We start from the raw sequence: 20,865 nt of genomic DNA, 5'->3' as shown, positions 1-20,865 counted from the left end.
TTAAGACGTTTCAAATGAGCAAATATCCTTGATCTCTTAATTGGACTCCCCATGCCTTTAATATTCCAGCTCAATAATCTCATTGAGGACCCAGTGAGTGGAACATCAGAAGTATTAGTATTGGTGGCCATATGTTAAATCCTTAGAGATAGAAATAGACTGAATGCGGATCCCCAAGGAAGGAAGAAGAAGAAAAAGGAAGAAGAAGAAGAAAAAACAAAACAATAAACAAAAGAAAAAAAAAAAACACAGAGAAAAAAAAAAAAAAAAAAAAGAAAAGAAAAAAACACATTGAACCACCCCCCCTCCCCCCAATTGCACTTACAACGTCCCCATCCCCAAACGATGGAGAACCCAGTGCTAACTCCACAAGGAGTCAGATCCCTAAAACGAACACTTTCGGCTTTTTGCATAACTAACAAGCTTCGGGTTTAGCTCCTGCAAGCCTAGCAACATTTGACATGAAGGTACAACCAATCAAGACCAAGTTAAACTGAAAACCACATACTGTGTGTTAATGAAAATAAGAGGAAACAGATTATCTGAAAAGAGTAATAAATGTCAATATTAACTGTCACTGCTTCCTCAACGGTGTGCATCACTTCTCGGTTCTCTTACTTGTTGAGCGAACTGATGAATGCGCTGGCCTCCTCTGCTGAATCGAACTTCCTCTCCGCACCGTTGTGAGTGACCCGGAGGCGCGCCGGGTATAGCAGACCATAGCGGATCCCCGGTATTTCGCGGAGCCGGCGACGGACATCATTGAATGCGGCTCGGGCACGAGCCGTCTTCGGGGTATGGTCGGGAGAGACAGAGAAACTCAGCTCTCCGATCTTGATCCGTTGCTGGGTCCTGGCTCTGCGCAATATGTCCACACACTCTGTATGATAGTGTAGACGAGCGATTATGGGGCGAGGGTGCTCTCCGGGCTTCGGCTTCGGCTGGAGAGTACGATGTGCGCGGCCCACGAGAGGCTCCTTCTCCAGGTTAAACGCCTCTTTGAGCAGAGAGGAAACATCCACAGCAGCAGAAAAGGTGGAAAAATCTTCGGGAATTCCCACTAATCGTATGTTATTGCGCCGCGATCTCGCCTCCAAATCCTCGCATTTATTGTCCAGTTTTATCAGCTCAGTTGACAGATGCTCCACTTTAGCCTGTATGGTAGTAATGTCATCGGTGCAGGAGGAGAGCGATGTTTCCATTTCACCTACGGTGTTCTTCAGAGTACGCACCTCAGACTGGATGTTTGTAATGCTGCTGGATAACTCCGACTTCACTGCCTGTAGCTCAGTCTTGATGCTTGACAAGGTCTCGGTCAAAGCAGCTTGAAGCTCAGTTTTGAAAATAGCCGCCATCTCAACACGGAGTGACGAGAGGAGTTCGGCCTTGAAATCGTGTGGCGAAGCCTCACCGGCAGCTTCGACCAGGCAGGTGAAGGAGTCACTACGAGGCGGGGATGCAGTGTGTGCAGCAGGCCGCGGCAGTTGTACAGGTGGCTTGGCTTTTGGAGGCATTTTGGTCGGCAAAAAGACGGCTGAAATTCAGATGAAGGTGGGAAAAATACACACCGAAGAAAGATGCAGCAGGTGTACCTAAAATAGGATTTTTTTAAAAGTTGTTGCAGGAGCTCAGAGAAACACGTGCTACTCCATTAGTATTTTTGGCTTTACTGATGAAACTCGTCCTCTTAAGGGTCCATGTTGTCATAGCTTTCACCTCTCTGCCTTCCAGACCTCTGATACTACTCTTATGGAAGGAAAAAACACCTCCCACATTCAGTAGATGGATTAGAGACACCATGTCTTTCTTGAAACTGGAGAAAATCAGATATATGCTGAAAGGTTCCATACAGAGCTTTGAGAGAATCTGGACCCCTTTCTAGTCGAACTATGAGATCATACAAAGCCCAGTGCAAGAGAAAGATTAGATGGCAACCACCATATACATATATATATATAAATATATATGTATATACATATATATATATTCTAAAGTCTCTCTTAATGTATGTACTTCTGCTGCATAGGGTAGGCTGGCTGGGGGTGGGTGGGTCTTTCTGTGGGTAGGGGTATAACCATTACATTTGTGATGTGTAATTGTAGAACTGTATTGATTACCCCCAAAAAACAATAAAAAAGTGTTAAACATAAAGACCAAACACTAACAGAATAAAGACTGGCCACGCCCACTTCGCTCTAACTCGACCAATGAGATGGTTGGAGTGTCCAGTGCAGAGATGTTGGAGGAAGTCAAAGCACAATGAGCTGGATGTTGAGGACGACTGTGCAGCAGAGAGGCTGCTGAGTGGTTTCATTCTCCTGCAGTGGAAGAACATTGTTCATCTGTTTGGCTTCAACTACGAAGACTAAGACATGTTGCTTCACCTCTTTGTGTTTCCATCTCCCTTCATAGGTGAGTTCTACAACTAGTCTCTGTCTCACTGAACCTGTGGAATCATCATAACCTTTCTTCTGAATTTCATGACAGGAGGTTTATTTGTGGAGTTTAACAATTTACTCTGTGGAAAAATCTTCACATTTATTAGAAGAAGTCAAGAACCTGTTGAGTCTCTTGATGTTTGATTCTCTTCAGACTCACTGACATGAATAATCCTCATCTTGCAGCCATGGGTTCCATGGACAGCATAACACCAGAAAGTACTGAAGAAGTAGTTTCAGAGGGAGGACACATCAACCTGACCTGTAAATATGACGGATCCATCAACAACATCCAGTGGTACCGACAACAGCAGAGATCCAGACCAGAGTTCCTGCTCCTCATCACAGAGGAAGGATCCATTCATCCAACTCTGTCTGATTTCTCTGCTCACATCAACCAGACTGAGAAACGAGTCAAACTGCAGATCTCCTCTGCTGCAGTGACAGACTCTGCTGTGTACTACTGTGCTGTGGAGCCCACAGTGACAGGAAACTACACAACTCTGTACAAAAACCTGTGTAGCAAACACACAACTCCTCATCCTCAACTAGAGGGAGTCACTCACTGTTAAACCTCAGTGGTTTGTGATGATGTTTGTTTCCCAATAAAACAAATTCTAACAATCATCAGGTTCTGTAGGATATTTCATAAATGTGTGGTGCACCACAGGGTTCAATGCTGGGTCCTCTCATCTTCACTTTACATGTTTAGTTTTGATCAATATTCTTCTAAAAATCATCAATTTCATGGTTTTGTTGAACTTGTTTATAGTAAAATTCCACTGAAGTCCAGTGATTATGACAGAAGGTTTGTCACATGTGGAGTTTTGGTCTCAAACACCTTCAGACTTTGTGTGAGTCTAGAACTTAGATCCTTGTTCTGTGTAATTGATGAAAGCAGCTGAATTTAAATCTCTCTGTTCTGCCTCTGATGTTCACCATCTAGTATTTGATCAGACTCTCTTTCCTCACCAGTTGACGTTGGTAGTAGTGATGCAATGATTTCCACTCATCATTAGGTTTATAAAACATGATCATCTCATGTTTCCAAACCTTGAAGAGGGGATCCATCTTTTCACCACCTCAGTTACCTTTGTTGAAGTTCAGGTTGAACAAGATCCCTCAAATACAAATCCCAGCTGCAGCTTGAACAAACTGTTGCTCCCAGTGTGGAGGAAGAGAAAGTCCAGATCTAAGAGGAGACGCAGAGATTCAGGGAGGAGCTGAGCTGCTACTGAACTATAGAAGAGAGAGGAGCTTCCATATTCAGACCAGTTCAATCTACAAAGCACCAACATCACCTGGATTCAACATGCTCTCACTGCATCAGGCTCTATCTTCTCTACTGCTTCTCTCCACTCTAACAGGTTTGTTACATTATACAGAACAAAAAGGTTCAATTCCTAAAACTTCACAGAGTGAATTGTGTTTGAATCCTTAAATAACAGAGTTACTTTTCTCCTTTAGCAATCAGCTGTGAAGAACTCACACCGGTCCACAATGAAGAGTTCAGTGCAGAAGGCAGCTCTGTTACTCTGTCCTATAACTCCTCCAAAGTGAACCTAGGGGATTATTTCTTCTGGTATCGACAGAATCCAGGACAAGCACAAGAGTTCCTCCTCTCACACTCTGCTTCAGGACAAGAAGCTGCTCCAACCTCTGGACTGAAGATCCAAGTGGAGCAGAACCAAATCCACATGATCATCTCCTCTGCTGCAGTGACAGACTCTGCTGTGTACTACTGTGCTGTGAGGCCCACAGTGACAGGAAACTACACAACTCTGTACAAAAACCTGTGGAGTAAACACACAACTCCTCATCCTCCACTAGAGGGAGTCACTCACTGTTAAACCTCAGTGGTTTGTGATGATGTTTGTTTCCCAATAAAACAAATTCTAACAATCATCAGGTTCTGTAGGATATTTCATAAATGTGTGGTGCACCACAGGGTTCAATGCTGGGTCCTCTCATCTTCACTTTACATGTTTAGTTTTGATCAATATTCTTCTAAAAATCATCAATTTCATGGTTTTGTTGAACTTGTTTATAGTAAAATTCCACTGAAGTCCAGTGATTATGACAGAAGGTTTGTCACATGTGGAGTTTTGGTCTCAAACACCTTCAGACTTTGTGTGAGTCTAGAACTTAGATCCTTGTTCTGTGTAATTGATGAAAGCAGCTGAATTTAAATCTCTCTGTTCTGCCTCTGATGTTCACCATCTAGTATTTGATCAGACTCTCTTTCCTCACCAGTTGACGTTGGTAGTAGTGATGCAATGATTTCCACTCATCATTAGGTTTATAAAACATGATCATCTCATGTTTCCAAACCTTGAAGAGGGGATCCATCTTTTCACCACCTCAGTTACCTTTGTTGAAGTTCAGGTTGAACAAGATCCCTCAAATACAAATCCCAGCTGCAGCTTGAACAAACTGTTGCTCCCAGTGTGGAGGAAGAGAAAGTCCAGATCTAAGAGGAGACGCAGAGATTCAGGGAGGAGCTGAGCTGCTACTGAACTATAGAAGAGAGAGGAGCTTCCATATTCAGACCAGTTCAATCTACAAAGCACCAACATCACCTGGATTCAACATGCTCTCACTGCATCAGGCTCTATCTTCTCTACTGCTTCTCTCCACTCTAACAGGTTTGTTACATTATACAGAACAAAAAGGTTCAATTCCTAAAACTTCACAGAGTGAATTGTGTTTGAATCCTTAAATAACAGAGTTACTTTTCTCCTTTAGCAATCAGCTGTGAAGAACTCACACCGGTCCACAATGAAGAGTTCAGTGCAGAAGGCAGCTCTGTTACTTTGTCCTATAACTCCTCCAAAGTGAACCTAGGGGATTATTTCTTCTGGTATCGACAGAATCCAGGACAAGCACAAGAGTTCCTCCTCTCACACTCTGCTTCAGGACAAGAAGCTGCTCCAACCTCTGGACTGAAGATCCAAGTGGAGCAGAACCAAATCCACATGATCATCTCCTCTGCTGCAGTGACAGACTCTGCTGTGTACTACTGTGCTGTGAGGCCCACAGTGACAGGAAACTACACAACTCTGTACAAAAACCTGTGGAGTAAACACACAACTCCTCATCCTCCACTAGAGGGAGTCACTCACTGTTAAACCTCAGTGGTTTGTGATGACGTTTGTTTCCCAATAAAACAAATTCTAACAATCATCAGGTTCTGTAGGATATTTCTTAAATGTGTGGTGCACCACAGGGTTCAATGCTGGGTCCTCTCATCTTCACTTTACATGTTGAGTTTGGATCATTATTCTTCTAAAATCATGAATTTCATGGTTTTGTTGAACATGTTTATAGTAAAATTCCACTGAAGTCCAGTGATTATGACAGAAGGTTTGTCACATGTGGAGTTTTGGTGTCAAACACCTTCAGACTTTGTGTGAGTCTAGAACTTAGATCCTTGTTCTGTGTAATTGATGAAAGCAGCTGAATTTAAATCTCTCTGTTCTGCCTCTGATGTTCACCATCTAGTATTTGATCAGACTCTCTTTCCTCACCAGTTGACGTTGGTAGTAGTGATGCAATGGTTTCCACTCATCATCAGGTTTATAAAACATGATCATCTCATGTTTCCAAACCTTGAAGAGGGGATCCATATTTTCACCACCTCAGTTACCTTTGTTGAAGTTCAGGTTGAACAAGATCCCTCAAATACAAATCCCAGCTGCAGCTTGAACAAACTGTTGCTCCCAGTGTGGAGGAAGAGAAAGTCCAGATCTAAGAGGAGACGCAGAGATTCAGGGAGGAGCTGAGCTGCTACTGAACTATAGAAGAGAGATGAGCTTCCATATTCAGACCAGTTCAATCTACAAAGCACCAACATCACCTGGATTCAACATGCTCTCACTGCATCAGGCTCTATCTTCTCTACTGCTTCTCTCCACTCTAACAGGTTTGTTAAATTATACAGAACAAAAAGGTTCAATTCCTAAAACTTCACAGAGTGAATTGTGTTTGAATCCTTAAATAACAGAGTTACTTTTCTCCTTTAGCAATCAGCTGTGAAGAACTCACACCGGTCCACAATGAAGAGTTCAGTGCAGAAGGCAGCTCTGTTACTCTGTCCTATAACTCCTCCAAAGTGGACCCAGGGGATTATTTCTTCTGGTATCGACAGAATCCAGGACAAGCTCCAGAGTTCCTCCTCTCACACTCTGCTTCAGGACAAATAGTAGCTGCTCCAACCTCTGGACTGAAGATCCAAGTGGAGCAGAACCAAATCCACATGATCATCTCCTCTGCTGCAGTGACAGACTCTGCTGTGTACTACTGTGCTGTGAGGCCCACAGTGACAGGAAACTACACAACTCTGTACAAAAACCTGTGGAGCAAACACACAACTCCTCATCCTCCACTAGAGGGAGTCACTCACTGTTAAACCTCAGTGTTTCTTATGATCCAGTCCAGATTCTTTGTTGTGATGATTAAACAGACGAATGACCAGCAGATTATTTTCTTTATAAAATAACAGAAAGTCTCAAAGATGACGAGATGCTGAGTCATGTTCACTTTGTCATTTGTTGTTATACTTGAGGCATCGACCTATATTGTCCCGTCTCTGCTGTTTTATCTTTAAAGTTGAAACTGGTTCAAAACCACAATTGGACAAATCACAAGACGTATAATTCTGAACTCTACTGTTGCAGTTTCATCGGTTCCCTGAAGCTGGAGTCGTCTCCACGTACGAATCGTTTCACAGCAGTGACAGGTGGTTAGCTGGCCCCGCCCACTGACGTCCAACTGGACCAATGAGATGGTTGGAGTGTCCAGTGCAGAGATGTTGGAGGAAGTCAAAGCACAATGAGCTGGATGTTGAGGACGACTGTGCAGCAGAGAGGCTGCTGAGTGGTTTCATTCTCCTGCAGTGGAAGAACATTGTTCATCTGTTTGGCTTCAACTACGAAGACTAAGACATGTTGCTTCACCTCTTTGTGTTTCTATCTCCCTTCATAGGTGAGTTCTACAACTAGTCTCTGTCTCACTGAACCTGTGGAATAGATGATATTTGCCTGTTTCAATCCCATAATGATCTTTGTCTTGACGTCCTGTGTGATGTAGTTTTGACCTCAGCTCCAGTGAAGCAGTTTCTGTCAAACTGTGTTTTGGTCTCAACCTCATGAACAATGTTGGTCTGCTTCACTCTCTCTTCTCTCTCAGGACTCAGAGCTGCAGACACAATCTCTCCTCAAACAACAGAAGTCAGTGGAAGTGAAGGACAATCTGTCAAACTCACATGTGACTATGAGACAACATCAGATCGTGTTTTACTTCTCTGGTACAGACATGATTCTGACCTTCAGGCTCCTCAGTTTCTTCTCTACAAAGGAGCGAGGTCATGGAGTGATGAACATAATCCTGATAAACGATACGAATCAGAAACAACCAGAACATCAACTGAAATGACCATCAGCAAACTAACCCTGGCAGACAGCACTCTGTTCTACTGTGCTCTAGACACAGTGATACAAAGTGTTGAAGAGGCTGTACAAAAACCTGAGCACACAGATCTGCCTCGTCTCCAAAGAGGAGGGAAGTGGGATTCAAACCACCGCCTCATATCAGATGGATTCTGATCATTCCGGTTTCATCAGAGTCATCGTGGTTACAGCTGCTGATGAGAAACCGTGTGAGGATTCACATGAGCAGCAAATCCACGTCAGTGACAAAGCACCTGGACGATGCATCAAATAAAAGACAACATGTCAAATATGATCCACCACTGACTGTGGAGCACTGAGTGAGCAGCAGCGCCCCCTGCAGCCACATGAGGGGAGTAACTCTGTTGGGCTCTGTGTCTGATGAAGAGATGTTCTGTTAGAACAAAGTGAATCAATGTGTTGACTGAGTCCTCCCACTGGATATTACCCATGATCCTCTGCTTCCTGAACCTGAAGAGCTGCATCTGGAACAAATCCACTAAACTGATCAGAATTCTTCATGTTTCACAGTTTCCTGCTGAATATTGGAGATAAACTCAGTTTTTAATAACTTCAGAGTGTTTTGAACTGATCTCAGTTCAGCTTCACTCTTCAGCTGCAGCTGGTTGAGACAGTTTGAGACTCTCAGTCAGTTCTTCTCACAGGAGATGGAACCCACTCACCAGAGCAGAGCTGGACCACCTTGTACGCTCACACATTGTGTCGGACCCTCAAATCAAGCAAGCCCCCCCCCCCTTGTATCAGATTCAATGTCTCAGTGAGTGAAGCGATGGTTTGAGCCCTGAGTTCTGAGCAGCTGTGTGTTCATGTGCAGCCACTGAGCAGCAGCTGCATTTAAAGAACATCTGGAACTGGAGAAGCTCCAGACAAGATCCTGGGTTCCACCTTCTTCAGAGTCCTCATTGGAGGATTTGATCTTCCACAGCAACTCCACTTTGTATCTGAGCCACAAATACTAAAGTGGGAGTTTATATTCAAGAGGAAAAACTGTGTCAAAGATCATAAGAAGTCAGATGGAGCTGAAATATTGATTCTGAGTTAACGTGTTCTCTTTCTCATAAGAGATATAAAAGAGTCAGAGGAGCTTCACAACAGTTCTGGAGCAAAGTGAATCTACAGCAGATGTGAAGGAGGAAACTGTGATGCTTCAAACACTGAGGACATAAAAGACAAGATGCAGTGGGACAGGAGAGAGAATGCAAAGTGTGCGAGGGGTAGAGTTGTGAGTCGGGGCTGAACGGGGCCGAGACTCCTCCTTCTAATCTGAGTCCAAACACAGAGTCACAGCTTCTTTCCTCTTTCTACTCACAGAGACTCACACTGCAGATATGAAGCCTCTGTTCATCTCACTGCTGCTGGCTGCTCTGTGTCCTGGTATGAACACAACTCTGTGTCTCTGAAATCAACACAACTCTGTGTCCTGGTATGAACACAACTCTGTGTGTCTGATATCAACACAACCCGGTGTCTCTGATATCAACACAACTCCGTGTCTCTGATGTCAACACAACTCTGTCCTGACTCACACTGATGCTGTTACTGTTGTTTTACAGAAGGCAGAGCACAACAAGACATGGTGCAGCAACCAGGAGGAGACGTGACTGCGACTGGAGGAGAAGCAGCAACACTTGGTTGTCGATACGTCAGCAGCTCAACAAGTGTGTCTCTCCTCTGGTACAAACAGGAAGGAACCAACAACCCAACATTCATCCTGATCCGCTTTCAACTGGGAGAAGGAAAAACAGCAGATGACTTCAGAGAGAGATTTTCATCCACACTGAATTCCACCTCGAGATCATCTCCTCTGAAGATCCAGAAGCTGCAGCCGTCTGACTCTGCTGTGTACTACTGTGCTCTGCAGCCCACAGTGACAGGAAACTACACAACTCTGTACAAAAACCTGTGGAGCAAACACACAACTCCTCATCCTCCACTAGAGGGAGTCACTCACTGTTAAACCTCAGTGGTTTGTGATGACGTTTGTTTCACAATAAAACAAATTCTAATAATTGTTGTGCAATAGTTGTAGATTTGACGTTGGCTGATTATTAATAATCATGAAGTATGATTATTAAAATATAAAATATTTATAAAAAAAATAAAATAAATAAAGCTATTAATTAAGAACAGTAAAATAATTAATTAGAAATGATATGGTTATCAATCAACAATAATTAAATAATTAATGAAAACAATAAAATTATCAATCAAGAATAATACAATCTGTAATTACTACTTATCGTCACGGGGCACCTCCCTGTGTACAGGGACCAACAAGTCAATCTTTAAAGATCAGTCTCAAGTTATACAATTTAAATAAATATTATCAATATTTAATATTAAAGATGATATAATAAACAATGAAGTGTTTTAAGTTCGAGCACCGGCTATAGTTATCCAGCTGTATTCACACACATATGCACAAATAATCACAGATTACAGATACTTTAATTACAAAAGGAATTATTGAAAAGGGAAATAAAGTTAATGTTATTCAATGATTCTTCATTTAACAAACTCCAATATTTCAAAGGTAACAGCAGCAGCAGCACTTATCACAATTTAGAAACACACATGTAATACTGAGGGTATCTATATGTGTGTGTGTGGGCATGTGTGTGTCTGCCTGTCTGTGTCTCTGTGTGTGTGTGTGTGATTGTTTGTGTGTGTAAGAAAGAGTAGGGGGAGTGACGATGGTGTAATGACGCGGTCACGTGGTGAGGTAGTGCGGCCGAATTCAAGATGATGTTACGTTCAAGTAATTCAAAATGGAGGTTTACGACCTCAACGACTTCATGAGGCCGAAGACAAGATGGCGGTAGGTCACATATGATACACTAAGACATTTCAGACAAAGAGATTCTTAACTCCTCATCCTCCACTAGAGGGAGTCGCTCACTGTTACTCTTACAACCTGAGCCACTGCACCAACCTCACATCAGGTGAACTGATTTGGTCCAAGATGTTACGACACATACACCAAACCAGTTTTCAGCAGAACCTCCACAGACTCCACAGATTTTAGTTAAAGCCTCAAATACCGAGTGTCTTCATCCTCCCATCACTCAGCAGCCTCACAGGAAGCAGCGGGAGAGAAGCTCACAAATGACAAGTTCAGTGGAAAAAGGCGATTGAGATCAAGTTAATTAAGTGAGATTCAACTGAGAAAACTTGAACAGCAACATGTGTAGGAAATGTAAAACCAACTGGTCCAATGTTTCAGGATCTCAGAGAATTTGGAATCATTTGAATATGAACGTTGATGCTGTCATGTGGCTTTTCAGACAATATCTTACAAGACACTTTATTGTTCAGAAATGTGTCACAAGTCCAAGAAAGAAACAGAAAACTGATCCAATGACAGGTTTGTGTGTTTGAGCTGAAAGCTGCAGAATAAAGTGACGTGTGGTTTAGGTGTTGGTAACAAGCAGTGATATGAGAGGACGCACAGAGAGGGAGGAGCAACACTGACAAAGAGCAGAGCAGAAAAGACCTCCTGCTGTGCTGCATTCAATATCTACAGCAGGCCTCAGATAGTGTCTGTAAGATGTTCCCTCTGCGTCACGCTGGAGTCTGGCCTTTGTTTCTCTTCATCCTGAAAGGTCGGTCAAAGCAGGAATAACAAATGTCTTCAGAGGATCTGTTTCTAGAAACCACTGGAACAGACAGTCAGAGTTTAACATGGTCTTTAACCACATGTTTCTGTTTCTGTAGGTGTCAGCTGTGATGAACTGACTCCAGACCAGACTGCAGAGTTCAGTGTAGAAGGCAGCACTGTTACTCTGTCCTACAAGTTCTCCAGGACAATAACTGGTACTGATTATTTCTTCTGGTATCGACAGAATCCAGGACAAGCTCCAGAGTTCCTCATCTCACACTCTGCTTCAGGACAAATACTAGCTGCTCCAACCTCTGGACTGAAGATCCAAGTGGAGCAGAACCAAATCCACATGAACATCTCCTCTGCTGCAGTGACAGACTCTGCTGTGTACTACTGTGCTGTGAGGCCCACAGTGACAGGAAACTACACAACTCTGTACAAAAACCTGTGGAGCAAAAACAGAACTCCTCTTCCTCCACTAGAGGGAGTCACTCACTGTTAAACCTCAGTGGTTTGTGATGACATTTGTTTCACAATAAAACAAATTCTAACAATCATCAGGCTCTGTAGGATATTTCTTAAATGTGTGGTGCACCACAGGGTTCAATGCTGGGTCCTCTCATCTTCACTTTACATGTTGAGTTTGGATCATTATTCTTCTAAAATCATCAATTTCATGGTTTTGTTGAACATGTTTATAGTAAAATTCCACTGAAGTCCAGTGATTATGACAGAAGGTTTGTCACATGTGGAGTTTTGGTCTCAAACACCTTCAGACTTTGTGTGAGTCTAGAACTTAGATCCTTTTACTCGTCACTTAATGTCTTTAAACCAGGTGAAATCAAATCTACACTGTTGGTTTATGTTAAGCATAAAAGTGACACTGAGCTGTTTTTTATTTATCAGAAGAATAAAGTTTAACTATGATATAAAACTGTCGTTGCTACTTCAGGAGTTTAAAACAGGTTCTTGTTGTGTTGGCAAAGTGTTTAAAGTGACGGACGCTTTAAATCATCTCAGCTACTTTCTGTAACTTCTGTTTTAAAGACCAAACACTAACAGAATAAAGACTGGCCACGCCCACTTCGTTCCAACTGGACCAATGAGATTGTTGGAGTGTCCAGTGCAGAGATGTTGGAGGAAGTCAAAGCACAATGAGCTGGATGTTGAGGACGACTGTGCAGCAGAGAGGCTGCTGAGTGGTTTCATTCTCCTGCAGTGGAAGAACATTGTTCATCTGTTTGGCTTCAACTACGAAGACTAAGACATGTTGCTTCACCTCTTTGTGTTTCTATCTCCCTTCATAGGTGAGTTCTACAACTAGTCTCTGTCTCACTGAACCTGTGGAATCATCATAACCTTTCTTCTGTATTTCATGACAGGAGGTTTATTTGTGGAGTTTAACAATTTACTCTGTGGAAAAATCTTCACATTTATTAGAAGAAGTCAAGAACCTGTTGAGTCTCTTGATGTTTGATTCTCTTCAGACTCACTGACATGAATAATCCTCATCTTCCAGCCATGGGTTCCATGGACAGCATAACACCAGAAAGTACTGAAGAAGTAGTTTCAGAGGGAAGACACATCAACCTGACCTGTAAATATGACGGATCCATCACCAGCATCCAGTGGTACCGACAACAGCAGAGATCCAGACCAGAGTTCCTGCTCTTCATCACAAAGGAAGGATCCATTCATCCAACTCTGTCTGATTTCTCTGCTCACATCAACCAGACTGAGAAACGAGTCAAACTGCAGATCTCCTCTGCTGCAGTGACAGACTCTGCTGTGTACTACTGTGCTCTGCAGCCCACAGTGACAGGAAACTACACAACTCTGTACAAAAACCTGTGGACCAAACACACAACTCCTCATCCTCCACTAGAGGGAGTCACTCACTGTTAAACCTCAGTGGTTTGTGATGACGTTTGTTTCACAATAAAACAAATTCTAACAATCATCAGGTTCTGTAGGATATTTCTTAAATGTGTGGTGCACCACAGGGTTCAATGCTGGGTCCTCTCATCTTCACTTTACATGTTGAGTTTGGATCATTATTCTACTAAAATCATGAATTTCATGGTTTTGTTGAACATGTTTATAGTAAAATTCCATTGAAGTCCAGTGATTATGACAGAAGGTTTGTCACATGTGGAGTTTTGGTGTCAAACACCTTCAGAGGTGATGGGCAGTGTTGGGATTCCGCCACACACACATAGCCTTTTGCATCGAGGCCAAAAAGTTCAGTTTTGGTCTCATCTGACCAGAGCATTGGTAGAATCCCCTTTCTCTGCAATTTCAGCTACAAGTCTTTTGAGGTTTGTCTCTACCAGCTTTGCAAATCTAGAGATGGAAATGTTTGTCCATTCTCCTTGTGGATTGTTTGAGACCGTCTGTGAACAGCAGTTTTCAAGTGTTGCCATAGATTCTCTATTGGATTGAGGTCTGGGCTTTGACTGGGCCATTTGAAGACATTAACATGCTTTGATCTAAACCATTCCATAGTAGCTCTGGCTGTATGTTTAGGGTCATTGTCCTGCTGGAAGATGAACCTCCGCCCCAGTCTCAAGTCTTTTGCAGACTGCATCAGATTTTCTTCAAGGATTTCCCTGTATTTAGCTCCATCCTTCTTTCCTTCAATTCTGACCAGCTTCCCTGTAGCTGCTGAAGAGAAGCATCCCCACAGCATGATGCTACCACCACCATGTTTCACTGATGGGATGGTGTGCTCAGGGTGATGGGCAGTGTTGGGATTCCACCACACACACATAGCCTTTTGCATCGAGGCCAAAAAGTTCAGTTTTGGTCTCATCTGACCAGAGCACCTTCTTCCACATGTTTGCTGTGTCTCCCACATGGCTTGTGGCAAACTCCAAATGGGATTTTTTATGGTTCCCTTTCAACATCGGCTTTCTTCTTGCCACTCTTCCATAAAGGCCAGATTTGTGGAGTAGATGACTAATAGTTGTCCTGTGGACAGATTCTCCCACCTCAGCTGTGGATCTCTGCAACTCCTCCAGAGTAACAATGAGCCTCTTGGTGGCTCCTCTGATAAATGTTCTCCTTGTCTGGCTTGTCAGGTTGGGTGGACGGCCTTGTCTGGGTAGGTTTGCGGTTGTGCCATATTCTTTCCATTTTCTGATGATGTATTTCATGGTGCTCTGTGAGATTTTCAAAGCTTGGGATATTTTTTTTATAACCTAACCCTGCTTCATACTTCTAAACATCTTTATCCCTGACCTGTTGGGTGGGCTCCTTGTTCTTCATGATGCTGTTTGTTCAGTAATGATCTCCAACAAACTCTGAGTCCGTCACAGAACAGGTGTATTTATACTGAGATTAAATTGCAAACATGTGGACCCTATTTACTAATTATGTGACTTTTTGTTAGGGGTTTCACAATAAAGGATGTGAATACATATGCACTCAACACTTTTCAGATTTTTATTTGTAAATAATTTTGAAATCCATGTAATATTTTCCCCCACTTCCAAATTATGGACTATTTTATGTTGGTCCATTACATAAAATCACAATGAAATAAATTATAATCTGTGGTTATGCCATAACAAAATATAGAAAAGTCCAAAGGGGGTGAATACTTATGCAAAGCACTGTAGCAGCAGCTGCATTTAAAGAACATCTGGAACTGGAGAAGCTCCAGACAAGATCCTGGGTTCCACCTTCATCAGAGTCCTCATTGGAGGATTTGATCTTCCACAGCAACTCCACTTTGTATCTGAGCCACAAATACTAAAGTGGGAGTTTATATTCAAGAGGAAAAACTGTGTCAAAGATCATAAGAAGTCAGATGGAGCTGAAATATTGATTCTGAGTTAACGTGTTCTCTTTCTCATAAGAGATATAAAAGAGTCAAAGGAGCTTCATAACAGCAAAGTGAATCTACAGCAGATGTGAAGGAGGAAACTGTGATGCTTCAAACACTGAGGACATAAAAGACAAATTGCAGTGGGACAGGAGAGAGAATGCAAAGTGTGCGAGGGGTAGAGTTGTGAGTCGGGGCTGAACGGGGCCGAGACTCCTCCTTCTAATCTGAGTCCAAACACAGAGTCACAGCTTCTTTCCTCTTTCTACTCACAGAGACTCACACTGCAGATATGAAGCCTCTGTTCATCTCACTGCTGCTGGCTGCTCTGTGTCCTGGTATGAACACAACTCTGTGTGTCTGATATCAACACAACTCTGTGTCTCTGATATCAACACAACTCTGTGTCTCTGATATCAACACAACTCTGTGTCTCTGATATCAACACAACTCTGACCTGACTCACACTGATGCTGTTACTGTTGTTTTACAGAAGGCAGAGCACAACAAGACATGGTGCAGCAACCAGGAGGAGACGTGACTGCGACTGGAGGAGAAGCAGCAACACTTGGTTGTCGATACGTCAGCAGCACAACAAGTGTGTCTCTCCTCTGGTACAAACAGGAAGGAACCAACAACCCAACATTCATCCTGATCCGCTTTCAACTGGGAGAAGGAAAAACAGCAGATGACTTCAGAGAGAGATTTTCATCCACACTGAATTCCACCTCGAGATCATCTCCTCTGAAGATCCAGAAGCTGCAGCCGTCTGACTCTGCTGTGTACTACTGTGCTCTGAGTTCCACAGTGACAGGAAACTACACAACTCTGTACAAAAACCTGTGGAGCAAACACACAACTCCTCATCCTCCACTAGAGGGAGTCACTCACTGTTAAACCTCAGTGGTTTGTGATGACGTTTGTTTCACAATAAAACAAATTCTAACAATTATCAGGTTTGTAGGATATTTCTTAAATGTGTGGTGCACCACAGGGTTCAATGCTGGGTCCTCTCATCTTCACTTTACATGTTGAGTTTGGATCATTATTCTTCTAAAATCATCTATTTCATGGTTTTGTTGAACATGTTTATAGTTAAATTCCACTGAAGTCCAGTGATTATGACAGAAGGTTTGTCACATGTGGAGTTTTGGTCTCAAACACCTTCAGACTTTGTGTGAGTCTAGAACTTAGATCCTTTTACTCGTCACTAAATGTCTTTAAACCAGGTGAAATCAAATCTGCACTGTTGGTTCAAGCTGTTTTTTTTTTATTAGAAGACTAAAGTTTAACTATGATGTAAAACTGTCGTTGCTACTTTAGGAGTTTAAAACAGGTTCTTGTTGTGTTGGCAAAGTGTTTAAAGTGACGGACGCTTTAAATCATCTCAGCTACTTTCTGTAACTTCTGTTATAAAGACCAAACACTAACAGAATAAAGACTGGCCCCCCCGGCTGGGGAGCCACTAACAACAGAGCCTGTGATTGGACCAATTACCGTCATGTGACTGTGCTGATCATTACATTACATTTCATTTAGCTGACACTTTTATCCAACGCGATTCACTATAAGTGAATCAACCATGAGGGTACAAACCCAGAACAATAAGAATCAAGAAGGACAATAAACAGTCATGATGTTGATGAGTGCTCAGCAGTGAGGGAGCAACGAGCCGATTGGCCGAAGCAGATCGGAGTAAACGGGCTGGGGTGTGAGGTTTGACCAAGTACTGGACCTGATTCTTTCACAGCACGGTAGCAATGTTGGGACAGTGTTTTTGTGGCCAGGTCTCCCCCTCTTCTCTTTCTTTCTTCAATCCGTCTGAGGGCGGAAGGCTGCCAGCCTCTCTTCCTGCATCGCCAATTTCTCCAGCTTGCATCTTCTCTTTGCATCCAACTCTACGAGAGGAGCACAAAGGTGCAGCTTCCAGCTCAACTCACCAAGGGAACCTCTTCGCAAATCAAGCTCTACCAAACTCCTAGAAGAGACTCAATGTCCTGCAGGAGAACTTCAACCAGCAACTGAGCCCCACAGCTCAACAGAACCGCTAAAGCAGAAACCACACAAAGCCAGAAGACTTCACATCACTGGCGAGAAGAACTGCTAACTGCTAACTTTATCGTTTTAATTAGTAATTGTATTATTTTTAACACGGAGTTGTCAAGTTAATAGTCAGGTCGTGGGTGGGAGAGTCTTTCTTTGGAAGGAAAAGTAGTTCAGTCTTGTCAAGGTTAATCTTCAGGTGGTGTGCAGACATCCACTGAGAGATGTCGGTCAGACAGGCAGAGACTCCTGCTGCTACCTGTGTTTCAGATCGGGGAAGAGAGAGGATTAGTTGGGTGTCATCAGCATAGCTATGGTAGGAAAAACCCTGTGAGTGAATGACAGAGCCGAGAGAGAAGAGGAGGGGTCCCAGGACAGAACCTTGAGGGACAAGGTTCAGACACAGATCCTCTCCAAGTTATCAGATAAGTGTGGATGTTGAGGTAGGAAGAGAGCAGGGAGAGAGCAGAGCCTGAGACACCCAGGACCTGAAGGGAGGAAATCAGGATCTGGTGGTTCACTGTGTCAAATGAGAAGAGAGGTCTAGAAGGATGAGGACAGAGGACAGAGGACAGAGAGAGGCAGCTCTGGCAGTGTGAAGCTGCTCAGAGACAAGGAGGACAGTCTCGGGGGGGTCACGTGATGCAGCGTAGCTAGGTAGACGCAGACCCACAGGCTCCTCAAACAAATCCATTTTTTATTATTTTAATACACCCAAACTCAGTCCGAACCCGGTCGGATAGCTTTATTATGGTCCGAAGAACCAGAAACAGGCAACTGAATTCAGCTGGTGAGCAAAACTCGACATCTATCGATAAAACAACTCCCGATCACAGTGACGACGAAGTTCATGTGATGGCGGCGGCACAAGACCACCTGGGCGGTGTACAAGACTCCCTCATTCTTCAAGAGATACGAAACGGTAATCAAGCTCTCTCCAGTAAACTCGACGCTAAAACGGCAGAAATTAACCAATCTACCTCTGGACTAAAAGTAATGCTGGATACGTTGAACACCCGCACAACGGAGGCGGAAAGCCGCATCAGCACAGCGGAGGACCAACTGGTGAGCCTAGATTCTCGCGTCCAAAAACTGAGTAAAGAAAATGACTTTTTATTGGAGAAAATCGACCAGCTGAAAAACTACAGCCGACGCAACAATATACGTGTCGTTAATCTGAAGGAAAACTGTGAGGGAAACGACCTTGTGAACTTTCTTGCCAGCTGGATCCCAGCCACTCTCAGACGAGAGCATTTCACTGAGCCGCTGATCATAGAGCGAGCGCACCGAGCTCTTACGCACCGTCCACCTGCAGACCAGAGACCGAGACATGTATTGATACGCCTGCTTAAATGCCAGGACCGGGATGAAATCCTGCAGATCGCCGCACAGAGGTCCCGGAAGAACAACGGTCCCGTCATGTACGAGGACAAGCCTGTATTGTTTTTTCCTGACCTGAGCGCCAGCCTGATGAAACGCAGAAAGGAGTTCGACCAAGTTAAGAGGGAGCTTCGATCCAAGGACCTCCCGTTTGCCCTGCTTCAGAAGGGGTTTGTTTTCTTGTTGAATGTTGGTGCTTTGGTTTATCTTTTTTTCTTTCATCATGGGAGATACACTGGCTCTTGCACAGTGCATTTAAAAGGAGGCTATGACACTCTTGTGTACACAGTTAATTAATGAATAGGGTAGTTAAGTTTGTTAGCTTCAATATGAACGGGCTAAATGGACCAGTTAAGAGGAAGAGAGTTTTGACACAACTTAAAAAACTGCAAATGGATATCGCTTTTTTACAAGAGACCCACCTTACCACACAGGAGCATAAAAAGCTGAGAAGAGAATGGGTGGGACACGTGTTATCATCATTTAACTCTAAAGCCAGGGGGGTTGCTATTTTAATAAATAAAAACATTCCACTTACAATTGGAGAAACTATAATTGATCCAGCAGGCCGCTATGTCCTAGTTAATTGCCAAATCTACTCGGAACCCTAGACACTGTTAAACTTATACGCACCCAACTATGATGATGAATCCTTTATTCAAGATATTTTTATGAGGGTATCGGAGGGACAACAAAACATACTTGTAGGAGGCGACTTTAATTTTTGCTTAGATCCTATATTAGATAAGTCAGCTACAACAAAATCCAAAACAAAAGCAGCCAAGACTACCTTATCATTTATGAAAGATCTAAACCTGACTGATGTTTGGCGACAGATACACCCTCAAACTAGAGACTATTCCTTTTACTCCTGCCCACACAACTCTCACACCAGGATCGACCTTTTCTTATTGTCAACACAGTTGATTCATAGAACACTAGAATCTAACTATTTATCTAGGATGCTGTCTGACCATTCACCTTTGACCCTATCTATTTTGATGCCAGAAAAACCAGCAAACCAATATAGATGGCGTCTGAACCCTACTCTCCTTCATAGACAAGACTTTTGCCAGTTTATTAGGGACCAGATAATATTGTTCTGTGAGATAAACTGCCCCTCCTCCCCCAGTAGTTTCATATTATGGGACACGCTGAAAGCTTATCTTAGAGGGCAAATAATATCTTATACAAAGGGTATCAAAAAGAAATATATGGCAGAGATAAATGAGTTAGAAGCAGATATTCTGAAATTGGAAAAGGAGTTTCAACAATCTGGGTCTAAAGAACTTTACCAACGACTGGTTAACAAAAAATTAAAATACAATACTTTACATACTTAGAAGGTTGAAAAAAACATTTTAAGAACCAAACAAAAATATTATGAATTGGGAGAGAAAGCTCACAAAATCTTGTCCTGGCAGTTGAGAACAGAGGAAAGCTCAAGGACAATTAATGCAATTCAAACTGAAACTGGTGCAATCTCACACAACCCAACAGAAATTAACAGCGCATTCAAACAATTTTATACAAATCTATATACATCAGAATCGCCAGAGGATCTATCTAAGATTGATGAATTTCTGTCCACTATTGATTTGCCGAAACTCAGCCATGAAGACAAAAAGAATCTTGATTTGCCCTTCACTCAGAAAGAAATCGAAAAGGCCTTATGCTCACTACAATCCAATAAATCCCCGGGAGAGGATGGCTTCCCCCCTGAATTCTACAGAAAATTTAAGGACTTACTAACCCCCCTTATAATGGATGTGATTAATTTGGCATCTAAAACTCAAACCCTTCCTGAATCGTTCTCCACTGCCATAATCACAGTGATTCTCAAAAAAAATAAAGATCCATTACAATGTTCCTCTTTTCGACCCATTTCATTATTGAATTCAGATTATAAATTGATTTCCAAAGCCCTGGTAAACAGGCTTGGCCAACTTTTGCCAAAATTAATAAACCCAGACCAGAGTGGCTTTATTTTGAAACGCTCATCAGCCAATAACCTGTGCAGACTCTTTAATATTATCCACCTAACTAAATCTAAATCTGAACCTAGTGTAGCTGTAGCATTAGATGCTGAAAAGGCCTTTGATAGGCTAG

The 20,865-nt window shown here is 42.8% G+C and overlaps 5 gene segments (V, D, J or C); all 5 read left to right on the top strand.

Annotated features, from left to right (window-relative positions):
• Nucleotides 1-2,206: 2,206 nt before the first annotated feature.
• Nucleotides 2,207-2,941, top strand: LOC128454820 (T cell receptor alpha variable 17-like; the record flags this gene model as incomplete). The annotated part of the segment is given in 2 exon segments: nucleotides 2,207-2,412; nucleotides 2,625-2,941. Coding segments are annotated over 2 exon segments (357 nt in total), but the record flags the coding sequence as incomplete, so codon positions are not given.
• A 5,745-nt stretch (nucleotides 2,942-8,686) lies between these two features.
• LOC128455266 (T cell receptor alpha variable 13-1-like) lies at nucleotides 8,687-9,878 on the top strand. The segment is given in 2 exon segments: nucleotides 8,687-9,280; nucleotides 9,460-9,878. Coding segments are annotated over 2 exon segments (450 nt in total).
• Nucleotides 9,879-10,789: 911 nt separating this feature from the next.
• Nucleotides 10,790-12,771, top strand: LOC128454442 (T cell receptor alpha variable 3-like). The segment is given in 3 exon segments: nucleotides 10,790-11,508; nucleotides 11,621-11,914; nucleotides 12,632-12,771. Coding segments are annotated over 3 exon segments (489 nt in total).
• On the top strand, nucleotides 12,412-15,397 carry LOC128454441 (T cell receptor alpha variable 12-3-like). The segment is given in 4 exon segments: nucleotides 12,412-12,814; nucleotides 13,027-13,398; nucleotides 14,588-14,610; nucleotides 15,368-15,397. Coding segments are annotated over 4 exon segments (465 nt in total).
• Nucleotides 15,398-15,484: 87 nt separating this feature from the next.
• LOC128454786 (T cell receptor alpha variable 13-1-like) lies at nucleotides 15,485-16,282 on the top strand. The segment is given in 2 exon segments: nucleotides 15,485-15,671; nucleotides 15,827-16,282. Coding segments are annotated over 2 exon segments (450 nt in total).
• Nucleotides 16,283-20,865: the final 4,583 nt, after the last annotated feature.

Source organism: Pleuronectes platessa, chromosome 13 (genome assembly GCF_947347685.1).
Source record: "Pleuronectes platessa chromosome 13, fPlePla1.1, whole genome shotgun sequence".
In the NCBI taxonomy this organism is placed as follows: Eukaryota; Metazoa; Chordata; class Actinopteri; order Pleuronectiformes; family Pleuronectidae; genus Pleuronectes; species Pleuronectes platessa.
Note: the sequence above shows the minus strand (reverse complement) of the source record. Positions and strands in the feature narration are given on the sequence as shown.